The following is a 23,815-nucleotide window of genomic DNA, read 5'->3' on the forward strand; positions in this document are numbered from 1 at the left end:
AAGTGTACTACGAACTGCCTTCTCACCAGGAAGTGATTTTACTAGTTCCATTTCATTCTTTCCCCCCCAGATACTTGCAGATTTTTCTGAACTGCCCTTCCCCACAGCATTTCAATGAGAAGGAAAGTTGGCTGAGAAGTTTAACAGGACAAAAATAAGTTATAGCCAAGTTTCAAGGGAAAAAAGCAGAGTGGAAATTGAGACATTTCACGCCGTAAGAGAAACTCCACTCTAGAACAGGTTCCCAAGAACAGGGAAACAAAACCATTAGTTTGAAGTAGATCTCACCAACTTTCTGCAATATTATTTGACACAGCTGCTACACAGTTAGTGAATTGCATTTGGTGACAAGGTATCTTTCTATCATAAATCTTTAGGAAGGGGAATGGAAGAGATTTCACAAACAAGCTGAGCCCAAGGTGAGTGAGGCTTCTTGCCTAGCATCTTAAATGCCAGTTCTGGCCTCACTGTGCAAGTAAGGAAAATCCCAGAAGCCTCAGAAGAAGCAGGTACAGAAACAGAGGTGACGTATATGTAACAGAAGACAGTGGCTCTTACTTGCAGTACTAAACAACAGACAATCAAGATATCATAAACTTTGGATGACGTATGCTTTGAGGGCTGCAGAAGATGAAAGTAGTAAACAGATACCTAAAATGTCACCACAAAATTCTATATACATGCATCTTTGTGATACAATTCAGTGGATTTTGAACCAACCTCACTTTCTGAAATTTAAATACCAAAATGTGTCCTCCGACAAGACTTCAATAGCACAGCTCTGTACGATCTTGCAAAAAAAGTCCTTAAATATACTGACATCAGAAGACCTCTGCTCACTGAGCTTTAATATATAGATGTAGTAAGAACTAGTTTCAGTTAGGCTGAAGTAATCATGCAAGAAAAAGCTGAATTATCTGTTACAGTTTGAATAACTACAGTGGTTTAGCTATTTATTTTATCAGACATGGGAGAACTTCTCTGTTGGTTGAGCCATAAAACTACGGAATGTCTGCCAGAAAATGGACCAACGTTATTTAGCCAACAAAGAAGCCTGAAAAGATCTTTTCATATCATAGAAGCATATGAAGCCATGAAGCTATTCCAAGTATCACACTTGGAAAATGGTACTTCTTACAAGTTCATAAAGTCAGTAGAGTCTGACAGCAAACAGGCCCTTGTCAAGACAAGATCTACTACTGACTTAAACTGATACTCATTTACCACAAGATTAGACTAGAAAACAGAAACAAGTTTCTCATTTTGTTCATACTTGATATCTCAGATGACCTCTTAAAAGTATATCAAAGTACCAAACACCTGGATGACTGCTCTCCAGCTACAGAGGAGCACTTCATAAACATTCTTGCCACTTCTGAGAAATAGTACAGCAATGGTGCAAACAACAGGGACTGTGAAGGTTGGACTCAGCATGAACATTCCTCTTCCTCTTAATGGTAGCAGCTCAGTCACACCTAGCAGATCAGAAATCTGACATCAAACACACAACTCTGAGATGCACCTCCAAGGACAGTCCATTACCGGTGGCCCACAATTTTATTACACAAGAAATAACCTTGTATTCTATTAAACCAGACACATTATTCAGCTCCAGTGCACTGCAAAAATCCCCTAACGATCCCCTACAGATAGGCACCAGTGATTTACCAGTAACTCAGCTCCTCAGTCGTCAAATCACTCACAAACTTCTGACAAAATGCATTACAAAATGGCAGCACACTTTATTTTTATATATGTTCCAGTGAAGCTGTTAACATTCACCAGGCACACAGCCTGGATTAACTTGCAAAAACATTGATCACCAATTACTTTAAACAGAACAGAGGGGAACTTGAATATAAAGTAGAAAGCAAGTTTCAGTAGAAACTTAGAATTCCTGGGTGAAAAAGGTGGTCTTTGTACCTAGCTCCCACATACATGCTTCGTGACTGCTACATGCCTATGGCAACCAATCACAGCCAAGACAACACTGGATTAACACCTTTGGGATGTTACCAACTGATCAAGATGCAGCTCTCTTGATTTAAGTAAGCATCCCTACAGATTGACCTCAGCCTACCTCCCTGACTTATATCCACTTACTGTGAACGTGCATCTCCAACTCCTCACTTACTTCAATTTGACCTCTTCTACAGTTTTTCACAACTTCCTGTTATGAGTGACTCTTATTTTCTAACCTGGAACACTTTCAGTGCCTGAAAACCTCTACTCTTTAAAGGAATATCAGCATATGATCATCTGTTTTATGCAGTCTTCCAGTACTTCTATCATGCCTGTGACTGCACAACCCAAAGCCAGAATCACTAACACTACATCCCACTCATTTTACATTACTTTTCACATATGTATTTTTATTCCCTTAACACAATCAGTAAGAACAAAAGTCTCAGGTTTTGCCTCTTTTGCATTTGTTTTGTGTTGGCTTTCTACATGGCTCCTGTACTAAAGCTTCTACCATTCTTTTCAACTGTAAGGAAGACAAAGATACTTCCCCCTCCCCGCCCCCGGCACTGAAAAGAACGCTTTCCTTCTTCAATTAATGAATGCTACAAAAAGAGACAAACTCACAAACTACGTTCACTAAACACAATACACACAGCTCAATATTTTCAAATCATGAGGGCCAAATCTATCAGTAAAATAAAATGAGTCTGTATTGCAAAAAAAAAAGAAAAAGAAAAAATCCTTACTGTTTAACTCCAGGAAGTTTTATAAAGGAGAAATAAAAACGTCAGAACTTGTTACAGTTTATAAACTGAAAGACTGTAGAGATTGAAAAACCACTGAAGTAACCTTAATGGACGTTCAGAATTCTGCCAACGCTATGTTTTTGCTGCAGAAATCCTGGGTTCATGCTCTTCAAGGTGGATTTCAAGCGCTAGTGAGCAAATACTACTAACTCAATCGGATAGTGAACTGTTTGCTGTGTCAAAGCTTTTTGCCAAACACACATATATAATTTTTCTTTTTGCTGTATGGATAATCAACCCCAGATGGCAATTTACATAGGCAACAGCATAAAGGAATCCATGCACTGCTGGTGCTCTCAGCCTCAATCAGAGCAAGCACGGGCGTTTGAGAATGTCACTGTTTATTTTTAATTGCTGTGTCCCTCCTTTGTGCAGGTTCAAGCGGTCAAAGATGTCGAAGTCCATTAGTAGAACTGGAAGATGATGCCACTTCATTTGGTGAGAGGGTTCCTCAAATTTAAAAAGCAGATGGTTTGTAATGTCCCTAAATGCCCAGTGGGCACCAGCTGTCAATCTCAGTTACCACAGGGTCAGGGCAAAAAAAGGTCAGAGAGAGTCATAAACCACAATGTGTTGTGAAATGTGCTTCCTCCATTACGTCGTAGGCCTGAGAAAGGTTTGACCTTTCATAGGTATCCTAACCCAACTCCGCACGATGCTAGCAGGGGTAAGTACAACACACAATTCAAACTTACAAAAGCTGCTTCCTTTAACTGTGCCTTGGTTACCTGCACACCATGAACAGTCACATTCACAAACGGCTCATAGCAAAAAGCAAAATCCTGCTCACCACTATTATCACTGAGATGTATGGCATCAGCAGACTGAGATGTCTGCTATTTCACACAAGGAAGTGGAAGGATAAGTTCATCTATAGCAACTAAAAAAAAAACAAACTTTGAGGCAAACTGCTAATGCTATGAGACTCAAATGATCTGGCCTCTCTCTGTCAAAGACTCATTTATCTGCTTACTCTCACTTCTCTAGAAATAAACAACCTACCTGTTGTTACTAAGCCCACCGAAAGACCTCAGCTTTCTACAGGTTCTCTTATAAATCCCAACTACAGCAAGTAGCAGCTCCTCCAGAAAATGCTGACATCAATTAAACTCCCCAGCAAACAAAGAGAATATGCATCAAGCATTTCAATGCTTTCTTCTTGTCATTTCCTTCACTTCTGGACATCTCAGGGAGCCCACCTAGCCAGTCTCCTTTGCAAGCCTTCTCATTGATGCACAACATCTCAAATAAAAGTAACCTCACTTAAAACCTTGTTTAGTCCTCCAGCAAGTCCCGTCTTGGAAATACGCTCACTTCGCTTTCCTGAAGTTGAAAATCTAACACACTAATCTAAGTCAGCCTTCTTTCTTCTTCATTTAACTAAAATAGAGCAGGTGACTTCACTGGCTGTGTTAACTAAAAAAAATCTCCAAGTCTCTCTCTATTATTAGCTTAAACTATATTCGAGTATCAGAAAAATAATGGAATAATTTCAGATTGGAGAACACTCTCTTCTTTGTTGAGCACCTCTTTCTATCAGGAAAATTGAGGGGAGTGAGAGACTCACCTTCAGGGCAGGAATCTCCACATTGTCACCAAGGCTAACAGAGCCAGAAAGAATAGTCCCTGTCATCACCGTGCCTTGACCCTTGATAGAGAAGCAATGGTCGACTGCCATAAGGAAGTGTCCCGAGGGGTCTCTCGATGGCAGGTAAGCCTGAGACTTCAGGACCTGAATAAAAGATAAAAGCAGAACCATGCCTGGGTGAAAAGTCATGACAGCCATACAGCAAAAGGAAGGCAAGCGGATGATTGATTGAACAGGCTTGCAGCTTTACTGACTTCAAACATCTCCCAATGAGCTCAGAACGCACCAATGTCAAATTAACTGTGCGTGCCATAGAGGAGATGCACAATTAGTAGCAGGAACAGTTCGATTTTCTGCCTTAGAAAGATTTGGTGCTGCACATTTAGCTTGGTTAGCAAAACTGCGCTGGCAACGAAGTTGCTGCCAAACTCAATTTAGACACTGCAGCAAAGTAAATGAAAAAAAACAACCCCGTACCCTTGTCTTCCCCCTTCCCACCTGTCCCAAAGTACAGTTTCATAGTGTATTTTGCTACTTCAGCTTTTTTGATTTAGTGCAAATTAACTTACATAAAGACATTAGTGCCCCATCCCTGCCTCCCTCCCAGAAAAACTATTACATTCAGATAAGTTCTCTAAGTCAACTTCCCTTTCAGATTTATGTTAACACCTCATGGAGGATCAAGCCACTGAGAAAAATAGCTAAACATTTTTTAGAGAAATTCTCCAAGTTTGGAATTTCTGTTTTGCTGACAAATAACCTTTGTAAAATACATAATCATCATAGACATCAGACTTTAATGCTGAAACGCAGTCACATGGTAACAGTGGTTCAGAGGAGCTGCTTCACCTCTGTCTCCAATCACTTTTGTTCTCTGCCTCCGTTACAATATCCGCATATAAACTTGGCACCACTTTTAGTGTCTGTTGTTAAGGTCAAAAACTGTAGGTTAAGTCAAAGCCTTAATGGCAGAACAATGGAGAGGGAGCCTCATCAACGAGAAAAAGGGCAATCCCTTGAAGTTCAGTGGCAGGGCTCACATAGCATTTGCCAGCTCTACTAATACCTCCCCCATGTTTAATCACAGAAGAGATGATAAGATGGTACAAGCCAAACCCCTCATCTACCTCAAACTGCACTCTTAAGCATCCTGCCCTTCACTGTATAAGCTATAGGTCAAATAACTTACCATTTAATCCATTTTTCTGAATGCCTCAAGAATTATTCTCACAAAAAATAGAAATTCAGCACTGCTAGAACTAACGATACCTCTGAAGCATTGGCTTGCTTTACAACCTTCTCTTGCTCACATGCATTTGATATAGTGCTAGTTACAGTTTTTTCTAGGTTCTATCTCATTCAGTTGTAAGACAAACCCAAGCCATGCATTTTATCTTTTGCAGGAACACAAGGCATGCAGTAAACAAGTCACAGCATCACAGAGACAGATAGTTTCATTCTAAGGGCAGGTGAGGCTGCTCTAGAGAACAGGTTCTACACTTACTAATGCCAGAAACCCCCACATATCATCATGTTCTTACAAATGAAACTTGTCACAGGTAATCACTGGTTGTATACCTCAGATGGTTCAAATGGAAACCTCAAACCTTGGTAAGCAGAGTGCTAAGTACTCACAATTGCAATCAAAATTGGCAAGCATGTCCCAGAAGAGCTCCCAGCTACTTTAAATTTGGCAAGCAGTGTTAGAAAACTCACAGGACTTAACTCCTTTGTCCCTCAGCATCCCAATCTAAATACAGGATCAGTCACCTCTGCACTTTCTATAGGTCTTTTGGAAGTAAATTAACTATTTGCCAAGTGTTCAAATCATCACTGATGAGCGCCAAAGAAAAGCCCAGAAGCTAATTAATTATTCTAACAGCAGAGCAGTATTTGAATGGAGTTATGAGGTCACACAGAGAATAATGAGAATTAAAACAAAATACCCACTGCCTCCTCCGTAGTTCAGCTCTGTCCATCCTCCACAATGAGGCACAGGTTGTTTAGAATAAAGACTTAAACCCTCTATCATAGCACTCATGGGAAGGAAGGAGACATTCACCTATGCACAATTTCTGAGTGCACAAACTCACAGCTTCGCTGATTTCCTAACTGTGGTGCATAGGAAAAGGAGATTGCAGATAACCAGTTCTAAATTACCCAAAAAAGTGTGATAGTCATAATTCAGCTAAAGAACAAAAGATTTGCTTACTCATCCTAAGGATAAGGGCTGGCCAAATACTCCAAAAGGAGGTAGCCAGCCCTTAAATGAGGCTTAGGGAGCAGGTGGAACCCGGTTCCACCCTTTCCAGTTGCACAGGTGAATTGCTTTCATCTGTGCTCTCAGAGTCCCTTCCCCAGGTGCTCAATCATTGGCTCAGGCCATGATTTAGCAATTCCCATACAAGGTGAAATTCTAAAATAACACCTAGCAATGATTTGGCAGAATTTTAAAGCAATTTTTGTTTATTACACTTAGTAATTCCTGACAACTTTAAAACACTTCGCCATGTGTGATAGTGGTTTCTTAAGACAGCTATTCAAAGAATTTGAAGTTGGAAAAGGAGATCCACTTTTGGGGCACAGATCTGCAACTCCTCCACTCACTGGAAGGAATCCCTGGTGAAATAGGTCCCATCACACTGACATTAAGGCAGTAGTTCTTCAGTCCCAGATACTAATACAGTGCAACTCCAAAAGATTTAAAGATGCTCAAGCACATTTTACAGCATTAAGTTCTTCAGCAGGTACCTCAATTAATTCAGAAACACCAAGTGGATTTTCAGACTCTGGAGCTTCCGGTCCACCAGGCTTTGCTGCAACAGCAACAATAGGACACCCACAGAACCTGAAAGAGAGAAAGACACCCACCATTAGACCACAGATCTCCCACATGCGTAAACCAGACTGGGAAGGCAAAGAAACTGTCTCAGAACCTGATCTTTCTGTTCTTCCCTCTTAGTGAATAATGGAAAAAATTATTTATTTATTTATTTAATTACTGGAATTTGTGCTACTGAACTTCACCATGAAATCTTTAACTCTGTTCAGCATTAGGCACAGATGCAACTTTTGACTGACACTGAAAGCAAGCTGAAGCAAAGACACATTATCCAGTTTTATCAGAGCGGCTCTGAATTCAAGCTAGTTTACCTGGAGACTAACTCAGTTTTCAACTTTCATTAGAACAATTACGGTCCTGGCTGTACAGCCATACCCTTCCAAACAGGAGCCAAATGCAAGATGGCACGATATCTACCTGAGTGTGCAGACAGTCTGTAAGATTGGCAGACAGTGGAAAGGTCTAATTCCTCTGAAACGAAAATTTATAAAACCATCTCAAACGTGCAAAGCTTCTGAAAAGAGCCGTACAGCTGACCCCACTTTAGCTTTTCTCTTGCTATGAATTCTATTCTTCAAGCCCTTAATATTCAGTAGCTGCTTTGTTATTTTTTGAAGTCTGCTGATTGAATTTGTGACGTTTGCTCCCTAGAACACAACCTATAGTTCAGCTGATTTGATAGTTTGCTTTGCCTACATTTTGGAAAGGGAAATCAGATTGTAAGTCAGGTTATTACTGCATTTTTTCAAAACTCAGGATTAACCACATTAAATATACATATTTTTTAAAGTAATGTAACAATAAACAGTAAAACAGAAATGAACAGAACAACAGTAAAAAAAATATAATGGCTTGGCTCTGAAAGATAGATGATTCTTATTCAGTAGATTCAGACCAAAGGTCGTGAGTGCTGTCAGCCTTGTGATTCTCCTTCATCCCAGATTGTAGATTTCATCTCAAAAAGGGAAAGAACTACAGTTCTGTACAGTGAGCACATTTATTAGCTAAAGAGAATCCAGTATTTTTTCTCTGAAGCATCTGGAAACAAAGGGCAAAAAAACATGCACTGAAAATTTCTGTGATTAACCAACGTGACTTTCAGAACTCTTTTTTTCATAGAAACTCTTTAGGACAACATATTACAACAAATGAAGATTTATGCTGAACCAAATGCCTCACTCCATTTCCCCTACGCCAAAATAAACTGAAGCAATCATATACTGACATTGGAGGTACTTCCAGATACTTTTAGGACCTACTAAAATTGTCACTCCACAACATGGATTTCTTGCCAGCAGTGTTTAGACCCTGTTAAACAAACACACCAGGTAGCACGTGCCAGAAGTTACAATTAAATAGAAATTCCATTCATAGGAACAGTTTGCATTTACTTACAGTATCACAAGATTAGGTCAAATTTTCAAACTACGACAAGTTACTTTCCTCTGCCTATAATAATAATCAGCAAGTAAACTAGACCTGGAAAACACCCCATTGACAAGTGTCTGTGGCCTGAGGCAGCTGTCGGATGGTCTCAGCATGTGCCCTGCTGTTCAAAGTAGTTTAGAAATACAAAAACAGTTAAGCATGTATATGGAAGTTTAAAGTTGAGTGGAAAATAGGCTGTCAAGAAACAACATGTGCCCGACATACAATGGGACAGGCACTTTGCAATCAGCCCAAAGCTTTCAAAGCATCATAAAGTGCAGACTACTCTTGCAAAAAAAGGAATGCTAGTTATGGGAACAATACACAGGCGTATCCCATAAAGGAGCATTTCTAGGATCCAGAGTTCAAATGAATAATTAAAACATTACGGCAGACCATTTCTCTCCCTGTGCAATCACAGCTGTTGTTATCAACTGATGCACATCCTTGTTTTAAAAGAGAGCTGGCAGAAAGGACCTTGCAGTTAACACATCCCATGTTTCAAAAACCCAGTTCCCCTTCAGCTCTGACAGTGCTCATTTTCAAGACATACCTGTGGGACTCAACTGTACTTCATTCCCTCAACTCTCAAAATCAAATGTGACCTCCAAGCTATAAACCTAGGAGTCATAATGTCCTCTCACAATCCTGGACAAAGTAAGCTCTGCTTCTATTTGTGTAAACCACTAAATTGTGTAACCACTATAAGAGTTTTTGTTTCATCATCCCACCTCATAACAGCCACATTTTCAATCGCAAATCTCTCTGCACTTTGTTCATTATTTTCCTCAATTAATTGATGCAAAACAAGACTGAAACACCGACCCAGTCAGTCACACTGCATTATAGGAAACTTCAGGAACACTGTCAATCAGATTCTTGTCCATCCTGATCTGTCCCAGATGAAGATCACCAGAAGCTGCCTTTATCTCCCCAGTTAGGGCAATCACATCTTTCACCCTGGGTTAAGGAAAAGCTCTAACTCTTTCTTTTCATTAGAGCAGAAAAAGAATTCTGGAAAACAACAAAATTTGCACGAACCAAGAAAAAGTTCTCCCTCATCCAGTCTTTCTGGCTTTGTTTTATCCAGTCTGAATTCAAAGCAGCCCTTTAAACTGAAAAGTTTAATTACACCAAGATATTTCTATGTACATACTTCCAAATCCAGGGCTGAGTTTGAATTTCTGGTAATCTTTCCACTCTTCTCATCTACATCTATGACTCATCTAGCAGGGGCCAGACAGATGAATACATAAGAATGTTGAAAGTGAAATGTGGTTAAACTATTTATGTTACAAGCTAACTGTTAACGTTACTGTTAACTCACTTTGTATTTTCCAAGGTCTTCTGCATTTTCTTAGTCATCTTCTCAATGGCACTTTGTCTCTTCGCCTCTGGAAGGAGATCTATTTTGTTCAGAACTACCACCATCTTCTGGCAGGCAATCTGCCCGATCACCAAGCACTCCGCTGACTGCGTCTGCATCCCCTTTGTCACGTCGATGACAAGCATCATCAAATCGATAATCTGGGCACCTGGAGAAGAATTCACAGTCAGTGCTGCAGCAACATAAAGAGGCTCAGGATCATTTTCTCAAATAGCTTCCATAAAAACTGTCTGCATATGTACACGTGCCCAGAATTACGAACAAAGTGCAAATTAATGCAAGCATCGAATGTCTGGCTGTGTTTGAAAATAGGACTTTAGGAACTTAAGCCCTTATATACTACTATCAGATTATAAAAATATACTAACCTGTGATTGTTTACATGTTCCCCCACATTAACAGTGCAAGGACATTATCACTGCATTTAAAAATACGGGTCAGATTTGCTACAAATACAAGGAAATTCATAAAAGCTTTCAATATGAAGGAGAGCTGATTTAAACCCTTCAGTACATCAGCATTCACTTCCAGTTCATTTCTACAACAGTGAAAAGCATATTTCATATCACAGCCATAAACAGAACAGATTCTTAGATCTGCTCTACCTGAAAAAACTCCTAAACTTTAGGCTACTGTTACTAATTGTGCTCATGGATTATTTTTTAAATATTGTTTTCATGAGCTCTTCAACCTCGGACTGAAGCAACTCGAATTTCATGAATTCAACTTTGTTGTCAAGGAGCTTTTGGCAAATGTTGGGCCTTCCATTGATAGCATTCAGGAACTGCCTCACTCCGGGGAACTGAAATACGCTGAACAACCAAAATGGAGCTGCAACAACTTCAATGTAACAACGTTTAAATACGAAGCAGGAAAAGAAATGTAAAGCTGAACTATCAGGAAGTTATGTTAGACAAAAAACACCCAACACATTAAGAGATGTAATAGAAGAAATCATGTAAAACTGCAGCATTGGGAACATAAGTGCTTTTAATATTTGTCCCAAGCTTTTGATCAGAAGAACATGAAATCGATGCGACAGTTCCTTGTTCCTTTGCCCTCTCCAACCCACTTTATTTTTTTCCCAGTCTTTATAATGGCAGTCACAACAGCCACCCTTGTTCCTAGTTCCCATGAACTCTTGGGATAGGAAATCATTCTGAGGCTGAAGTGCATGGGTGAACGAGTGGGTGGGAACGACGACGAGAAAAAAGTTATGGTTACAAATGACTATTTTCAACCTACCAAAGCTTTCATCTTGGAATAATGAATGCTAAATGTAAATAATGGATGCCTCAGAGGGCTGGCTGGCTTACGATGACATCTGCAAAGCTCCTGCAGACCTTTTCAGCAGTCACTGCAAAAAAGTCTCCAAGACAAACTGAAGATAAAGTTTATCTCTTCAAAAGTATTTTTATTTTTATTGTTTCAAGAATGCTATTTGTTTAGAACTTGTTTAAATTATAACAGCTCTCACCAGGACCGCACGAAAGGCTGGGATGTTCCACGCCACGCTGAAGCACAGAGCTGGAGAACAGCAAACAAGGGGAACCAACAGCATGAAAATTGTTCAAGTGGAACAAAACAGCGAGCAATCAGCATGCACGCACTGTTGTGAGTGTATCCAGCAGGGGTTGGGTTTTTTGTATGTAAAACTTAACGCCCGTGTATTATATTAAACTACTCCGCACGGTAATTCTTCCTGCACAGATGACACCTTTAAAAATGAAAGGGAATGAGTAACTAAAATCAAACCATGAAGTTAAATAACGTTAATACCATAAAAAGACGGCTCATTTTGTTCAGTGAAATAACAATATTGCAGCTTAAGTTTTAGCTAAGCCTTATGACTGCTAGGGTATGGCACTTTGTGCTTCATAATGAAGTCAAAGCAACCAGATCTGATTCTGGTCCTGCAAAGGGTGGCTCGTGTGATGCATAATGTATGGTGCAGTATCTCTTCCCTCCAACAGGAGACAAAATCTGCGCTGAAGCTGTTACATGCAGTTTCAGTACAAGGGCCCCTTTATCTTGAAACACTAAATTAACTGCTTTGAACACATTTGTTACAAAGCAAATACTTGTAATTGCTGTATTTATGAATCTATTAGTAACACTTGAAAAGAGCGACAAAACTCATCAGCCCAGTTGCTAGAGGGTCAAGAATGTCTACCTCAGGGCATTTCACAGTAAAGAAAAGATGAACACAGGAAAAATAACTGTACAGCCCATGGAAAAACTCCAAAACCACCAGAAAATGCATCAAGACACTCTGAGTGAAAACATATTACAGCCAAGGAAACAGCAACATACTCAAGCTAGCAAGTATACAGCTCAGTACTGATATTGTGAATTTTGTTTTATTCTATAACCCATTTCCTTCGTTGCCCTTCATTCATGCGTAATAGTTCATTAAACACTTAAAAGTGAAGTAACCCAGGGAGATCAAAACAAAGTATACGGGGATTCACGGGGGCAAAGTCCCTAATGGTAAAAGTTAACAAATCACTGATAGGAAGCTGACTAAACCACAGCCTCAGCACGCATATAACCTCTCCAGAGCATCAAACATGTCATTCAGAACAGCTTTTCCTTTAGTATGTAAATAATCATAGGAGACGCCTACAATATGTTTTATTTAAATTACAAATATGAAGTCGTCTTTCAGACTATTAAATCAACTTACCACCATGTTGGATTTTGGTCGACAAAAGAAACAGTGCTCCTGAAGAATATTTCTACAGCAGAACAAGATTTAACTAAGAAAAGCTACAGTAAGAATGGGTTATATAAATGTGTTATTGTGTATATTAATCTGACCTGGAATGACCTTTTAATCGAAGCTTAAAAATATTACAGCCATACCAAGTAGAGGCTCCACAACCAAGAAGAATAAAACAAGGTGATGATATCACGCTATAAACCTGCACTACCTGACCACAGAAGGCCTGCTGTGGGTCCTGTGACAAATGGAACTAGAAGGAAATGAAGCACATTTTCTCTCAAAGCAGGACAGAATATCATCCTACACAGTCAAGATGAGGAACAGTCATTGCTTCCATACCGAGCCCTCAAAGCAGGCAAGCAGGACTTGAAATAAACCTGAATGAAGGAGAGACGCATGCAAAGGATGGGTCTGCATACAAGGAAGCACAGCAATAAGAAAAACTTCATTGCACTGAAATAGGTGACATAGAATCTACAATACAGCTGAATTAAGGTATTCAAATGACCTCCACTATAGGAAAAAAAAAAACCAGACACGTCTTTCATCTACGAAAGTGGTGTTGAAGAGCATTAAGGAAGACAGTTCTCATGAAGTACGACTTCTCACTTAGTTTGAAAACCATCCACCCTGCAAGAAGGAAGTGAAACAAACTAGTTGTCACCAGAAAACACAAGGGAGTAGGAAAGATGGGAATTACATTGCACAATAAGAAGCTTAACCACAGTGGAAAAGCAAAGTAAAGAAGTAGATGGTCTGCTGAGTGAAGGAAAACAAACACAAAGATAACACAAACAGAGGGAGTCTGGGTGACAGCCAGATACGGGGACAAGCAACAAGGCTGGCAGCACTGCATTAGAGAACAGCCTGCAAGAGCTGTGCCAGCTGGACTTGGGGGCACCAGCACCCATCAGTACCACAGCATTGACAAGAATCACAGAACTAAGATGTTAACAAAATATTTTCAGAGAAGAGAAAGAAAACATCTACCCTAGCTTCGAATACTCAAGTCCAATCCACTCTGGCTTCTGAATTTTGGGGAATATCTGACAGCAATCATCATCAAGGAAGTAACTCCTTACTGCCACTGCTTGCACATCAAATAGGATCCACGCTGCCAGTGGGACCACAGACGAGCTCCCGCATCAGGCTGCGTTCCCGTCTCGCACAGTGGGCTCCTGAGTAGGCTCTCACAATGTGAATGGCTTATTGTTTCAGAAAGCCAAAACCAAAAAGTATTAAAACCAGATCTGTCATACCATATTCACAGGGAAACATCACAGGAGTACCCAATCCATAGACTGTACTTTTTATAAACTGCAAAGCACTGTAATTGCTGTGTTTATTTTGGCACAGAACATCACATCTTACATGGCAAATCCCTTTCAGCCTCCGTCATAGAAGCCATAGCAACTCTGCAAGTTCAGGAACTCAAAAACCTTCCTGATTGTGCAACCTGCTGCACACACCTGTACGTTACCTGTATACCTGAGCTCCAGCACTGAGCTGCATGGAGGTGGAGCCCTACAGCACATTCCCAACGAATTAACGAAGGCATTTTTAAGCCCGTGGGGGGGGGGGGGGGGGGGGGGGGGGGGGATGGAATAAATAAATACAAGACTGTCAATTACCACCTCTATGTGTGCACACTACACCCACATTTAGTTATAAACTGCAAGCACTAAACTAACTGGCAATTTCAGTATTGCTGAAAAAGAAAAGCCTGAAGACATTTTGGACAGTTTGAACGGTTTTCTCTTCAACAAATGCAGATTAAGAATATTAGAGTATTTAAAACCACAGCTACTTCAGCAAGCAGAAGCTCAGTACTGCATTAGATTCCCTGTAATCTAACCCTACAAAGCCAAATGGGCTGCAGTCAGACCCAGGCAGTGCAGAGCAGAACAGAAGGGGTCCCAGTGTGAGCCAGCACGGGGTCCCATGTGCACATGGGCACCAAACCTGAGCACAGCTGACTCGGGGCTTCTTTAAGCTACTGCGTCCTTCTCCATCTGTCACCTCTTTAGCTGACTTTGCACCAGCGGTCCAACTCCTGTTCGCAGGCACCGAAAGGAAGCAGAAAGAGGAATTTGAAATGTAAAAAATGAAACAATTGTGGGCCACGGGCTATAATTTGATTTCATGCTTTACAAGGAAACGAAAGAGGACTTCCTTCAATTTCTTTTTTTTTTTTTTTTTCCAATGAGCTTTACCATGTTAGGATTTCCTCCAGTGCTGAAGAGAAAATCGGATTGTAGAAAATGTGCTGTTCTCAAGTATCATTGCTACTCAGGGGCAAAGCTGTGTTCTAATGTGAACTTCCCATTCTGGGGAAGAGGAAATTCTTCAATTAATAAACCGGGTGGACTGAGGCGAGTTTTTAAGGTTTAATCAATTTCATCTGCACAGAGGATAAAAAGAGCAACTATTCTACCATTTTTGCCTCCCCTATTCCCCTTAAAAAAGTAAAAAAGATCAATGTTTTATTTTAAATTCTTTGAGGTTAGTATCTCCTGTCTCAGGAAATATTGTCTGTATCATGCAGCCAGTACGAAACTTCCCCTTTCCTAGCCCCCCCTCTTTGTAAGGAATCTATTTCAGAAAGGACTACATTCTTCCCCGCTTTCATACACTGTGACACCTCTGGAGATGCCACGAGTTGGGCAGGATTTCGCTAGGTGCCGTGGGGGGAGGCACTGTGATGAATAAAGAAGATGTTTTGCGGGATATGAAATCTTCCAAACTTTAAGCAGAAGAAAGGAGGTAGAGAGAGACATGCACACAACCGGAGCGCGTGAATTATACATGAAGCGATCCTCTGCAAAGCAATGCAAATCGTGGAACAAAACTGATACACCAACTTGCGTTAGGAACCGCTTTGAAAAGAACAGGAACTCGTGGAGCTCGAGCATCCCACCAGCCTTTCCCAGGCACGCTGTTCCTGAAGGCTTCAGCAGCTGGAAACACAAACAGACTGCACAGCTTCTATCTCTGGATAGCTTGGCGCATCTCCGATAGCAAGGGTCAGACCGGCAACCCACAGCCTTCTTTCTGAATACACAGTAAAGCTTAGAATTATACGCATATTTGATCTTTTTTTTCTAACAATAAAGAAACCACTGGTTGCACAAATTCCCCTTAAATGAAAACCAGGCACCAAGCTCCTTCCTAAACCAAGAGCTACAAAGAGAAAGAGGGATGGCCAGAAGAGCACGCTCCTAGGAACAGCATTTCTGATACACCAAATAACTTTTTGGTTGTTTACTTGTAATCTCGAATTCAACTCAAATATAAATAGTAAGTGATGGAAAGAGATAACTGCTAATGAGGAGTAGAAGGATTGTCTTGGAGAAGAAAAAAACATCACACAAGAATATACTTTATATTTCATCTTCCAAACAAACCAGAGTGCAACGCTGTCCTGAAGATGCTAAAGGACCCGTGGGCCTTTACCCTTCCTTTTGTCTAGCATGTCAGAGACAAGCCTGTGTTCTTCAAAGGGACAAATAACGTAATTAGAATACATCAATAAGCTCGATTGTCCATGCGGAGGAAGCACAAAAGCGATAATGTCTCCGTGAAGGTTATGATGAGAAACATTGAGGGACGTCACCTAATAATTAACGATATATGCAGATCCTGCTGTTGCAGTACTGCCCTTATGAGTAAGCTTAAGCAGATTACTGTTGCTGTAAAAATAAACCTGAAAGTACAGACCCTCCCTACAAGGTATTACAATACAGGTAAAAGGAAAGTCATCACAAGATCTTTAGCAAGACTTCACAGAGAAAGTAAGGAGCCCCATATTGCTGTCAGCTTCTTTGGAGAAGTGGTGGATGCTGGGCTGCCCACGGAGCCATGGATCACACTTTCCAAGACCACACAACTTCAACTCACAACAGGCAAGTGCAGGAGGGCTGGGTGCTGAATCAAGGTGCTCAGAAAGGGAACCGAGAATACAGACACACTCAATGATCCTGTGACACAGGCAGAAATCTAGCACGAAGTTGTTGACATCTCTGTATTACTTTCAAGGACTTAATTACTCAGAACACAGTAAGGGCTCGCCCTGAGCAGCCAGCAGCACTGGTTACGGAGATGAAACGTGAAATCATTGCTCTTTTTTTTGCTTTTGCTGAAGGAGTTCAAAGAAGCTTTGGAACAGCAGTATACAGCAGAGTCCCCTCCAAATGCTGCAGTACCTTTCTGCAGCCTATGCTACAATGGGATGGGACAGTACAAAATGAAGAAAAACATTCAAGGTCAAAAAAATGTAAATAGCAATTCAAGAGATCTTTGCTTTCTGGAAAGCTATCTCCATGCCAGGAGAAAACGTGTTTCTGTAAAAAAGATTGTGTTTATAACAGGGGACAATTCCAAAACAAGGCAAATATGGGAAGCTCTCATTATGATCTGAATAAATTCACTTGTCAAGAGCATTAAAATTTTACATAGTTTGTAAAATAAATAAGTGGAAAACACCACACACACGGCCACAAATTTCTTCCTTCAAAGTCTCCCAAATATGCATCACTGCAAAAAAAAAAGAAATTGCTATGGATCTTCTCAATTTGGGCAGCACAGAATCATTTCCTATGCTTTTCCTTCCTTATGCAACATACCAGAAGACAATTGCATCCAACCTCTGCCTCATCTGCACCTAAAGCAGGAGCAGCATAGGAAGGGCTGCAGCTGAGGATGCACTCTTGCAGACAAACAAAGGCCCAGCTGCTCAGGACTGTCAGTCTGTTGTTAAGAAGTGCTGGATGACATTCATCATTCAGTATGCAAGTATTTACAGCAAATAAACACCATTCTTTTTAAAATCTGAAGACACATTTATGTTCAATGCAAAAGTGTTTTTTATTTTTAGAAGCAGCAAAAAAAGGTAAAGCAGTAGACTGCATAAGGGATGTAATATTCAGTGCTACTCTTAGGACTAAGCATGTTCTAAAAAAGGAATCTGGAAGATAAGTGGCCTCAAAAACAGGAAACAAGATAAATGCAGCAAGAACTCCATGTTCAAGTTTTGATAGAGAAAAATCCATGTAATGGCATACAATGACAAAAGCATATAAAGCTAAGCAAGAGAAGGAAAACAAAATCGTTTTAAAAAGACGACAATGAGTCACATTGTGGGGAAGCACCCATCTTTAAATTAGTGCTGCTAGGTGCCCCTTGGCTTCAGACAAATGGAAAGGCAGATTCAATGTTTGCACAACTAAGACTCAAGTTGGCTCCATTTGGATTTTAAGACAGTTATGTTCATATCCTTTATAAAAGGCACAGCAGTGAAGCTTAAAGTAAACATCACTGTAACTTTGTAACATCATTGGCTTTCTTGCTTTGACCCCCCTGAAACCTCCACTTGACTGTTTCCAAGGAAAATGCGGTAAATGAGATAAGTAACTACTGGGGTCTGACATCTCAATTCCTGTTCAAAATTTCAACGACTGAAGAAAACCAGAAAATGACCATAAATGAGACCGTTCTCTCCACAGTCTATGGGAAAGGAAATAATCCCACCTTATAATGGGAAACGCCCTACAGTAAATAGGACATGTAAAACCAGAGGTGAATAGTGATGTGAGAGTAGACATCACTCTTCTTCCATACACTGCAATGCCCTTTTCTGTGACGCTGCACATCAACAGATCTGAATTTCTCTATCGACGAACACAGCACAAACTGGACGGGATCCAAAAAGAACCTCTACTTAATTTAAGGCTGAAAACATGAACTATGGAAGGGGTTAAAAACGCCTACATATCTTAAACATTCAACAGTCATCCTGAGTAGACACAGATGACTGCTACAAAAAAAGTGAGCGTTCGTTGAATTACACAACACCTTGGTATTTCAGCCGCATTAATTTCTTTCTTGGCTTGAAAAAGAGAGTGCATAAATTGTGAATTAGTTAGCAAACATTAACTTTTTAAAGTGTCATTCATATATATGCATATGCAAATGCAGACACCAATAAAGCTGGGAAGTTAAATATTCAGGATATTGCATAAAACTAAAGCAAAAGTTACCTAACATTTCAGCCTGAATGCCATTATACCGCTCATCATTCCTGAAGCACAATCTATGACATATATTACAAAAAAAAAAAAAAGGCTATTTCATATACTTGAAAGCAAAACAAAGCATGAGAGAAGAAAACAATTGGGTCATTACCATTTGCATTGCTACTTCTTTTGGCACTATGCGTTTGTATTACACAGAGTACGGAAAGGTTTGGTCCCTTAATTTGGCATTCGAACTACAAGAAAAAGTCATGTCAGATTTCTGGGTCCTCATACGACATAGGAAAATGGCACCTATAATCCACTGATATTCTCACAGGCTCAAGCATGGGTTTGCAGTGAAGTAACTACTTCTGTGTAGTGTGGAGTTCACGAAAGAATATTCCTGAAACAACGTGGTAATAAGCTGTACAGTAAATCAACCAATACTATGGTTATGATTTGGAAAGAAAGGAACGGACAAAAAAAAAAAAGAATCAAGACAAGAATAAGACACATCTGAAACCCTGCTGTAACCTCCTCAGATGGCACTGCACGCCCAACAACCCAGTAAGCCTTCCTGGAACCTGATGACCAATTAGTTCAGGTTTCAGTCTTCTTCAGAGGTACTTTGCCATATGTGTTTCTGGACTGCTCTGGGAATTAATGTACCATTGCACTTAGGCCTCAAACAGCCGATCATAAATGGTCCTGGTAGTCTGTAAAGTCTTTAAGGTAAATGCTGAAAAGCAAACAGGTGAGAAGAGACCAGATGAAAATGAGCCTTTTTATTGACTCATGTCAGCTTTACTTACGCTCTCCACAAGATTGCCAATCAAGTGGCAGATAAAAATGATAAAAATATTTGACTATCGCAGCTAAATATATGTTGTACACTAAATCAAGTGCAAAGAAAAAAAAACAACACAACTCAAGTACAAGGTGTGATCATTCTACTCCCTCTTCCCAAGAGGGCAGACTGGCAGTATTTGAAGATATTTCTTAAACCAAAAAGCAGCAGCTAAAAAGCAGGAAAGGCATCAGGCATCCCAAAGAGTTACCAATCACAAGGCTGCCTGAACAAGGACACAGCTCCATCCCCAGCTCCACCAGGCCTGCACACAGCCTCAAGTCTTCTGCTCTGTCTCTGAAGAGTCAGTTCTCATCAAGCAGAAGTGAACAGGCAACTTCCAGCTTCAGGAATGTTACATATGAGGTTTATGATATGCTTCACTAATAATATAAACACTGGAGTAGGGAGAAGACAATGTGAGACCCCCTGCAGCACCTCCAGCCCTGGAAATGCCCATATTTCTAGAGGTATGAGAGTAAATTATTATATACAGGGACTCCAAGTGGAAAAGAAGATATTTGCACAATGCTTAAACATTTTTTTTGTCTATAGTATTCCGTATCAGTAATATTTCAATCAGCTCTTCATCTTTTCACGTTCTTTTAGAATTTTTATAAGATTATATGGTCGCATTAGCATATCTAGGATTCAATCACACCCGTGCCTGTGTTTCAATGCAAGAAATAGCACAGTTCAGAAATCCTTACAAAAGCAATACACAACTGAAGTACTTGATTATCTCAGGATAAAGAGGATGTACTGTGGTTAATGACCAACTTTTTTTCCGCTAAGGACTGGAGAATCATTACTGAAGAGTACCTATTGCCTCCCACTGGGTGCTTACAAGTATTACTGAATTACAACATCTTGGAATGTCTATTAGAATTTTTAAACTTATTTTAATTACTATCGATGAAGACTTACTCTCAATATTAGATTATAGTAACATTAAAGACAGCAAAAAACAAAGTCCTAACTCCTTAAAGACTCACCTGGCCAAAGGATGCTCTATTCTTGCGCATCTTTAAGTGGTGTCTTTGAAAGAGCAATCTAACAGGAAGCTCTGAGCAGCAATCATGAAGGAAGAACTGCTATCATACACCACCTGGAGCTACAGAGACCAACCTGAATGCACACTTACATGAGTAACTCTGAACATGCACAACACATAAATAGCAGTCTGCATGTAGTGGGGAAGCAGATACAGGTATGAAAGTTGTGTCTCTGAGATTCTGAGGAAGAACCCAGAAATTTATAATCCCATTAAACTATTCTCCACTTACATTCAAGGCTGCAGGCCAAATACCTGAGAGATCATGAAATGCACAGAGATCCCCAAGGAAAGTGCAAAGCTAACACCTTAGATTTGCTACTCATTCTCTTTACCTCTATCAGCTCAAGGACATGTATCCTACCGTGCACCTGCAGCTTTAGGTAGGAAACACCAGTAAGAAAGAGATTTTAAACCTCTTATAGATCAAGAGCGTATCTCTACAAAGTCCTATGAGACTAATAAAAATAAGCCTCCTTTAACAATTCTGCAAGTCACCGATCCAAGAGTAAAACATTAATTCATCAGACTCTAAATCATTCCTCTATTAAAAACAAAACAATCTGGTTTCCATGCAGAGCTAGAAATAAATTAGTGTGATTGTAACTCCAAGTACTTTGAGTCTTGAGCTGCCTTGTTTCTGTCTTAGAAATAAAGTACTGCAGAGGTCATGGACCTCACAGCAAGGAGCTCATTCTGTGCTACAGCCCAGTGCGAGATACGTTTCACAACACCACGTGAAACACACTGTTCCTACAGAAGAGTTATGGTTGGCTACTGGAACGCTCACACACAGCTCTCAAGCATTTGTCATCCAAGGTCAATGAACAAGATTTTCTTAAAATAAAAGCAATTAAAAAGTATCTCCAAAAAATAAAAAATAAATTAAAAAGGCTGCAAGGGGCAAAGAAAGAAAATTTTAAAGCATTTTTTGATTTTCTCTTCACCCTCACAATACTGAAATAACATCGGTCAGGGTTATAAACATCTGTAATTGCCAAGGGAACGTACAATACATTCAGAAAGTGTGGGCGCACGTATCCTGTAGCCCTGCACTTCACAAACAAAAGGTTGGGGAAAGAAAGAGGGGGTGGGGTACGGGGAATAAAGGCTTAAAGATTAAAGTCGCAGGCAGAGACAGACGGCTCCGTTTTTTAATAACTGAAAACACGAGTTGTGCCTGAATGTGCTCATTGTTTTATGGCGGGGGGAGCGTCTACGCGTGCTGGACTGGCTGGCGACAGAACTGCCCTTGCATCAAAAATAAGATTTACCAAAAGCAGGGAAGAAAAAAAATAGAATAAGACAACAACCCCATGCCCTAATTTCCCCTCTTGTAATGTTTAATGATGCGTTCAGGTAGAAATCAAGACATTACCCCAGCTTCCCTTAATTATATCGGGAACTTCATGCTGAGTAGGAGTACCTGACTGCAGCGGCCAAGTGCAGGGCTGAGGGGCTCCGAAGGCTTTCTGCTGGGAAGGAACACATAGCTAACAAACAGGCATGTCCAAGAAGCACTGCTAGATTATAAATCAATTTCTGGGAGTTTATTTGCACAATAAGAGCAACCCTGCATGGCTAAATGTTATGACCTAAGCAGATTTCCGTACGGATTCAAGGAGTTCAGATGTAAGTGGAAAGCTCTCAAGCCCATCTGAAAAAAGTGTCCAGCAGGCACACTGTTAGTGAGCAACAGCGTCCTGAGCTGCCTTCTCTTCAGGCACTTCCCAAACTAACCAGTAACTCCAAGTGCTGCACAAGAGTATTAAAATAAAGTGAAGACATTCCTGTTTTAGGATTTACAAACTAGTTTCAAAAAAAAACTAGCTTCTCAAGATGTAAGATCGTGAAAGCTTACTCCAGATCCATGGCCGTATATTTAAATCGCCTTGAAATTCCATTGTATACCATTCCCAAAGACATTCTTAACATCCAGGGGAAATGCATTTTATGATTTATTTCAGTGGACAGACTTCTGTGCAGGAAGCTTCTCTGAGTTGACTTCTGCTGCTAGGTGGGCAACAGACAACAGGTCTAAAACTAAATAAAATACAAAGTTTTATTCTAATCTAGCTTACGATGTTACTATAACAGAGCTTTTGTTCTGTTGTGTCGGTCTTTTTTACCTTCCAGCTTTGCTTAAGTAAAGACAGGACAGAGATAATTCAACAAGACAACAGGCTCTTTCATCTCAAACCGTATGACTCCAGCCATGACTTTTTGGGGAAGCCCGCAGTAAGGCGAGGGGAGGCACACAACAGGAGTCAATGGAACGCAGCCGCCTGCCCGCAGCTCACATGCTGTGCTGGGAGGAACCAATGGCCACAAGAGACGGATCCACAGCCAAAAACGTCCGATGTGGAATGCTGCAGCCATCATCCCGCCTTTGTTGGTGCAACACTTGCGCATCATCAGCTGCTGGACGTCTTGTTGAGATTAAAAATACTGTGGAGAGTTACTGTCTGTTTAGCAAAGGGAAAAAAAAAAAAGGCAGAGTCCACGGCAGAAAGGGAGGGGAAAGGAAAAGCCGAAACATGAGCTTGTAAGCCGGTTATGGAGGATAAAGGCAGGCTTTGTTCTACTTTACTCAAACCAAGTATGAACAAGAGGCTCATCACTGTTTGGAGCTTCAGCTACGAGACTGGTTTTATATGCAGTCATCACACATCTCACAGAACTAAACTATTCCTCTTTCTCCAAACTAGCTGCAGCTGATGCTCAGATGGAAACCCATACAGTAGGAGAGACTTCTTTCTGCCCTTGAAAGAAATAATGTCACTTTTGAAGCACACAAACGTATTCAGGTAGAGTAAGAACAAACCTTGGTAGTAGCCAACTCTGCCCTGAAATAAAGAAGCCAATTAAGTATTTTTTACAAAAGTATCACTTGTAGGACACATTGGATATCCCGCCACACTAGGCAGAGTTAGGTAACAGATACTAAATTGGAGATGCTTATTTGGACAAGACGTGACAATTCCATTTCCATTTCCAAGTGCAAAAGTTCATCCAAAAAACACAACGTTAAAAGACAGTCTGTGGGATTAGAGGAAAAACACCAGGAAGAAGGTCTGTCCTCCAACAGAAACGCTACCCCATCAGTGCTGCCTCTGAAAGACCTCAGGGGCAACAGTAAAAGGCAGCAAAGGGGAAGCGCAG

General features: G+C 40.4%; 1 protein-coding gene across 2 annotated transcripts in view; it reads right to left on the reverse strand.

Annotated features, from left to right (window-relative positions):
• EEFSEC (eukaryotic elongation factor, selenocysteine-tRNA specific) overlaps positions 1-23,815 on the reverse strand; it is a 117,204-nt gene that overhangs the window by 72,047 nt on the left and 21,342 nt on the right. For both annotated transcript variants that reach the window (XM_015293369.4, XM_015293368.4), the window contains 3 exons: positions 9,957-10,164; positions 7,111-7,207; positions 4,339-4,503 (listed from right to left, as the gene is read on the reverse strand). In XM_015293369.4, coding sequence (XP_015148855.1) covers positions 4,339-4,503; positions 7,111-7,207; positions 9,957-10,144 — 450 coding nt within the window. In that variant the 5' untranslated portion in view covers positions 10,145-10,164. The remainder of the gene's footprint in view (positions 1-4,338; positions 4,504-7,110; positions 7,208-9,956; positions 10,165-23,815) is intronic.

The sequence above is a fragment of the Gallus gallus genome, chromosome 12 (assembly GCF_016699485.2).
Source record: "Gallus gallus isolate bGalGal1 chromosome 12, bGalGal1.mat.broiler.GRCg7b, whole genome shotgun sequence".
Lineage (NCBI taxonomy): Eukaryota > Metazoa > Chordata > Aves > Galliformes > Phasianidae > Gallus > Gallus gallus.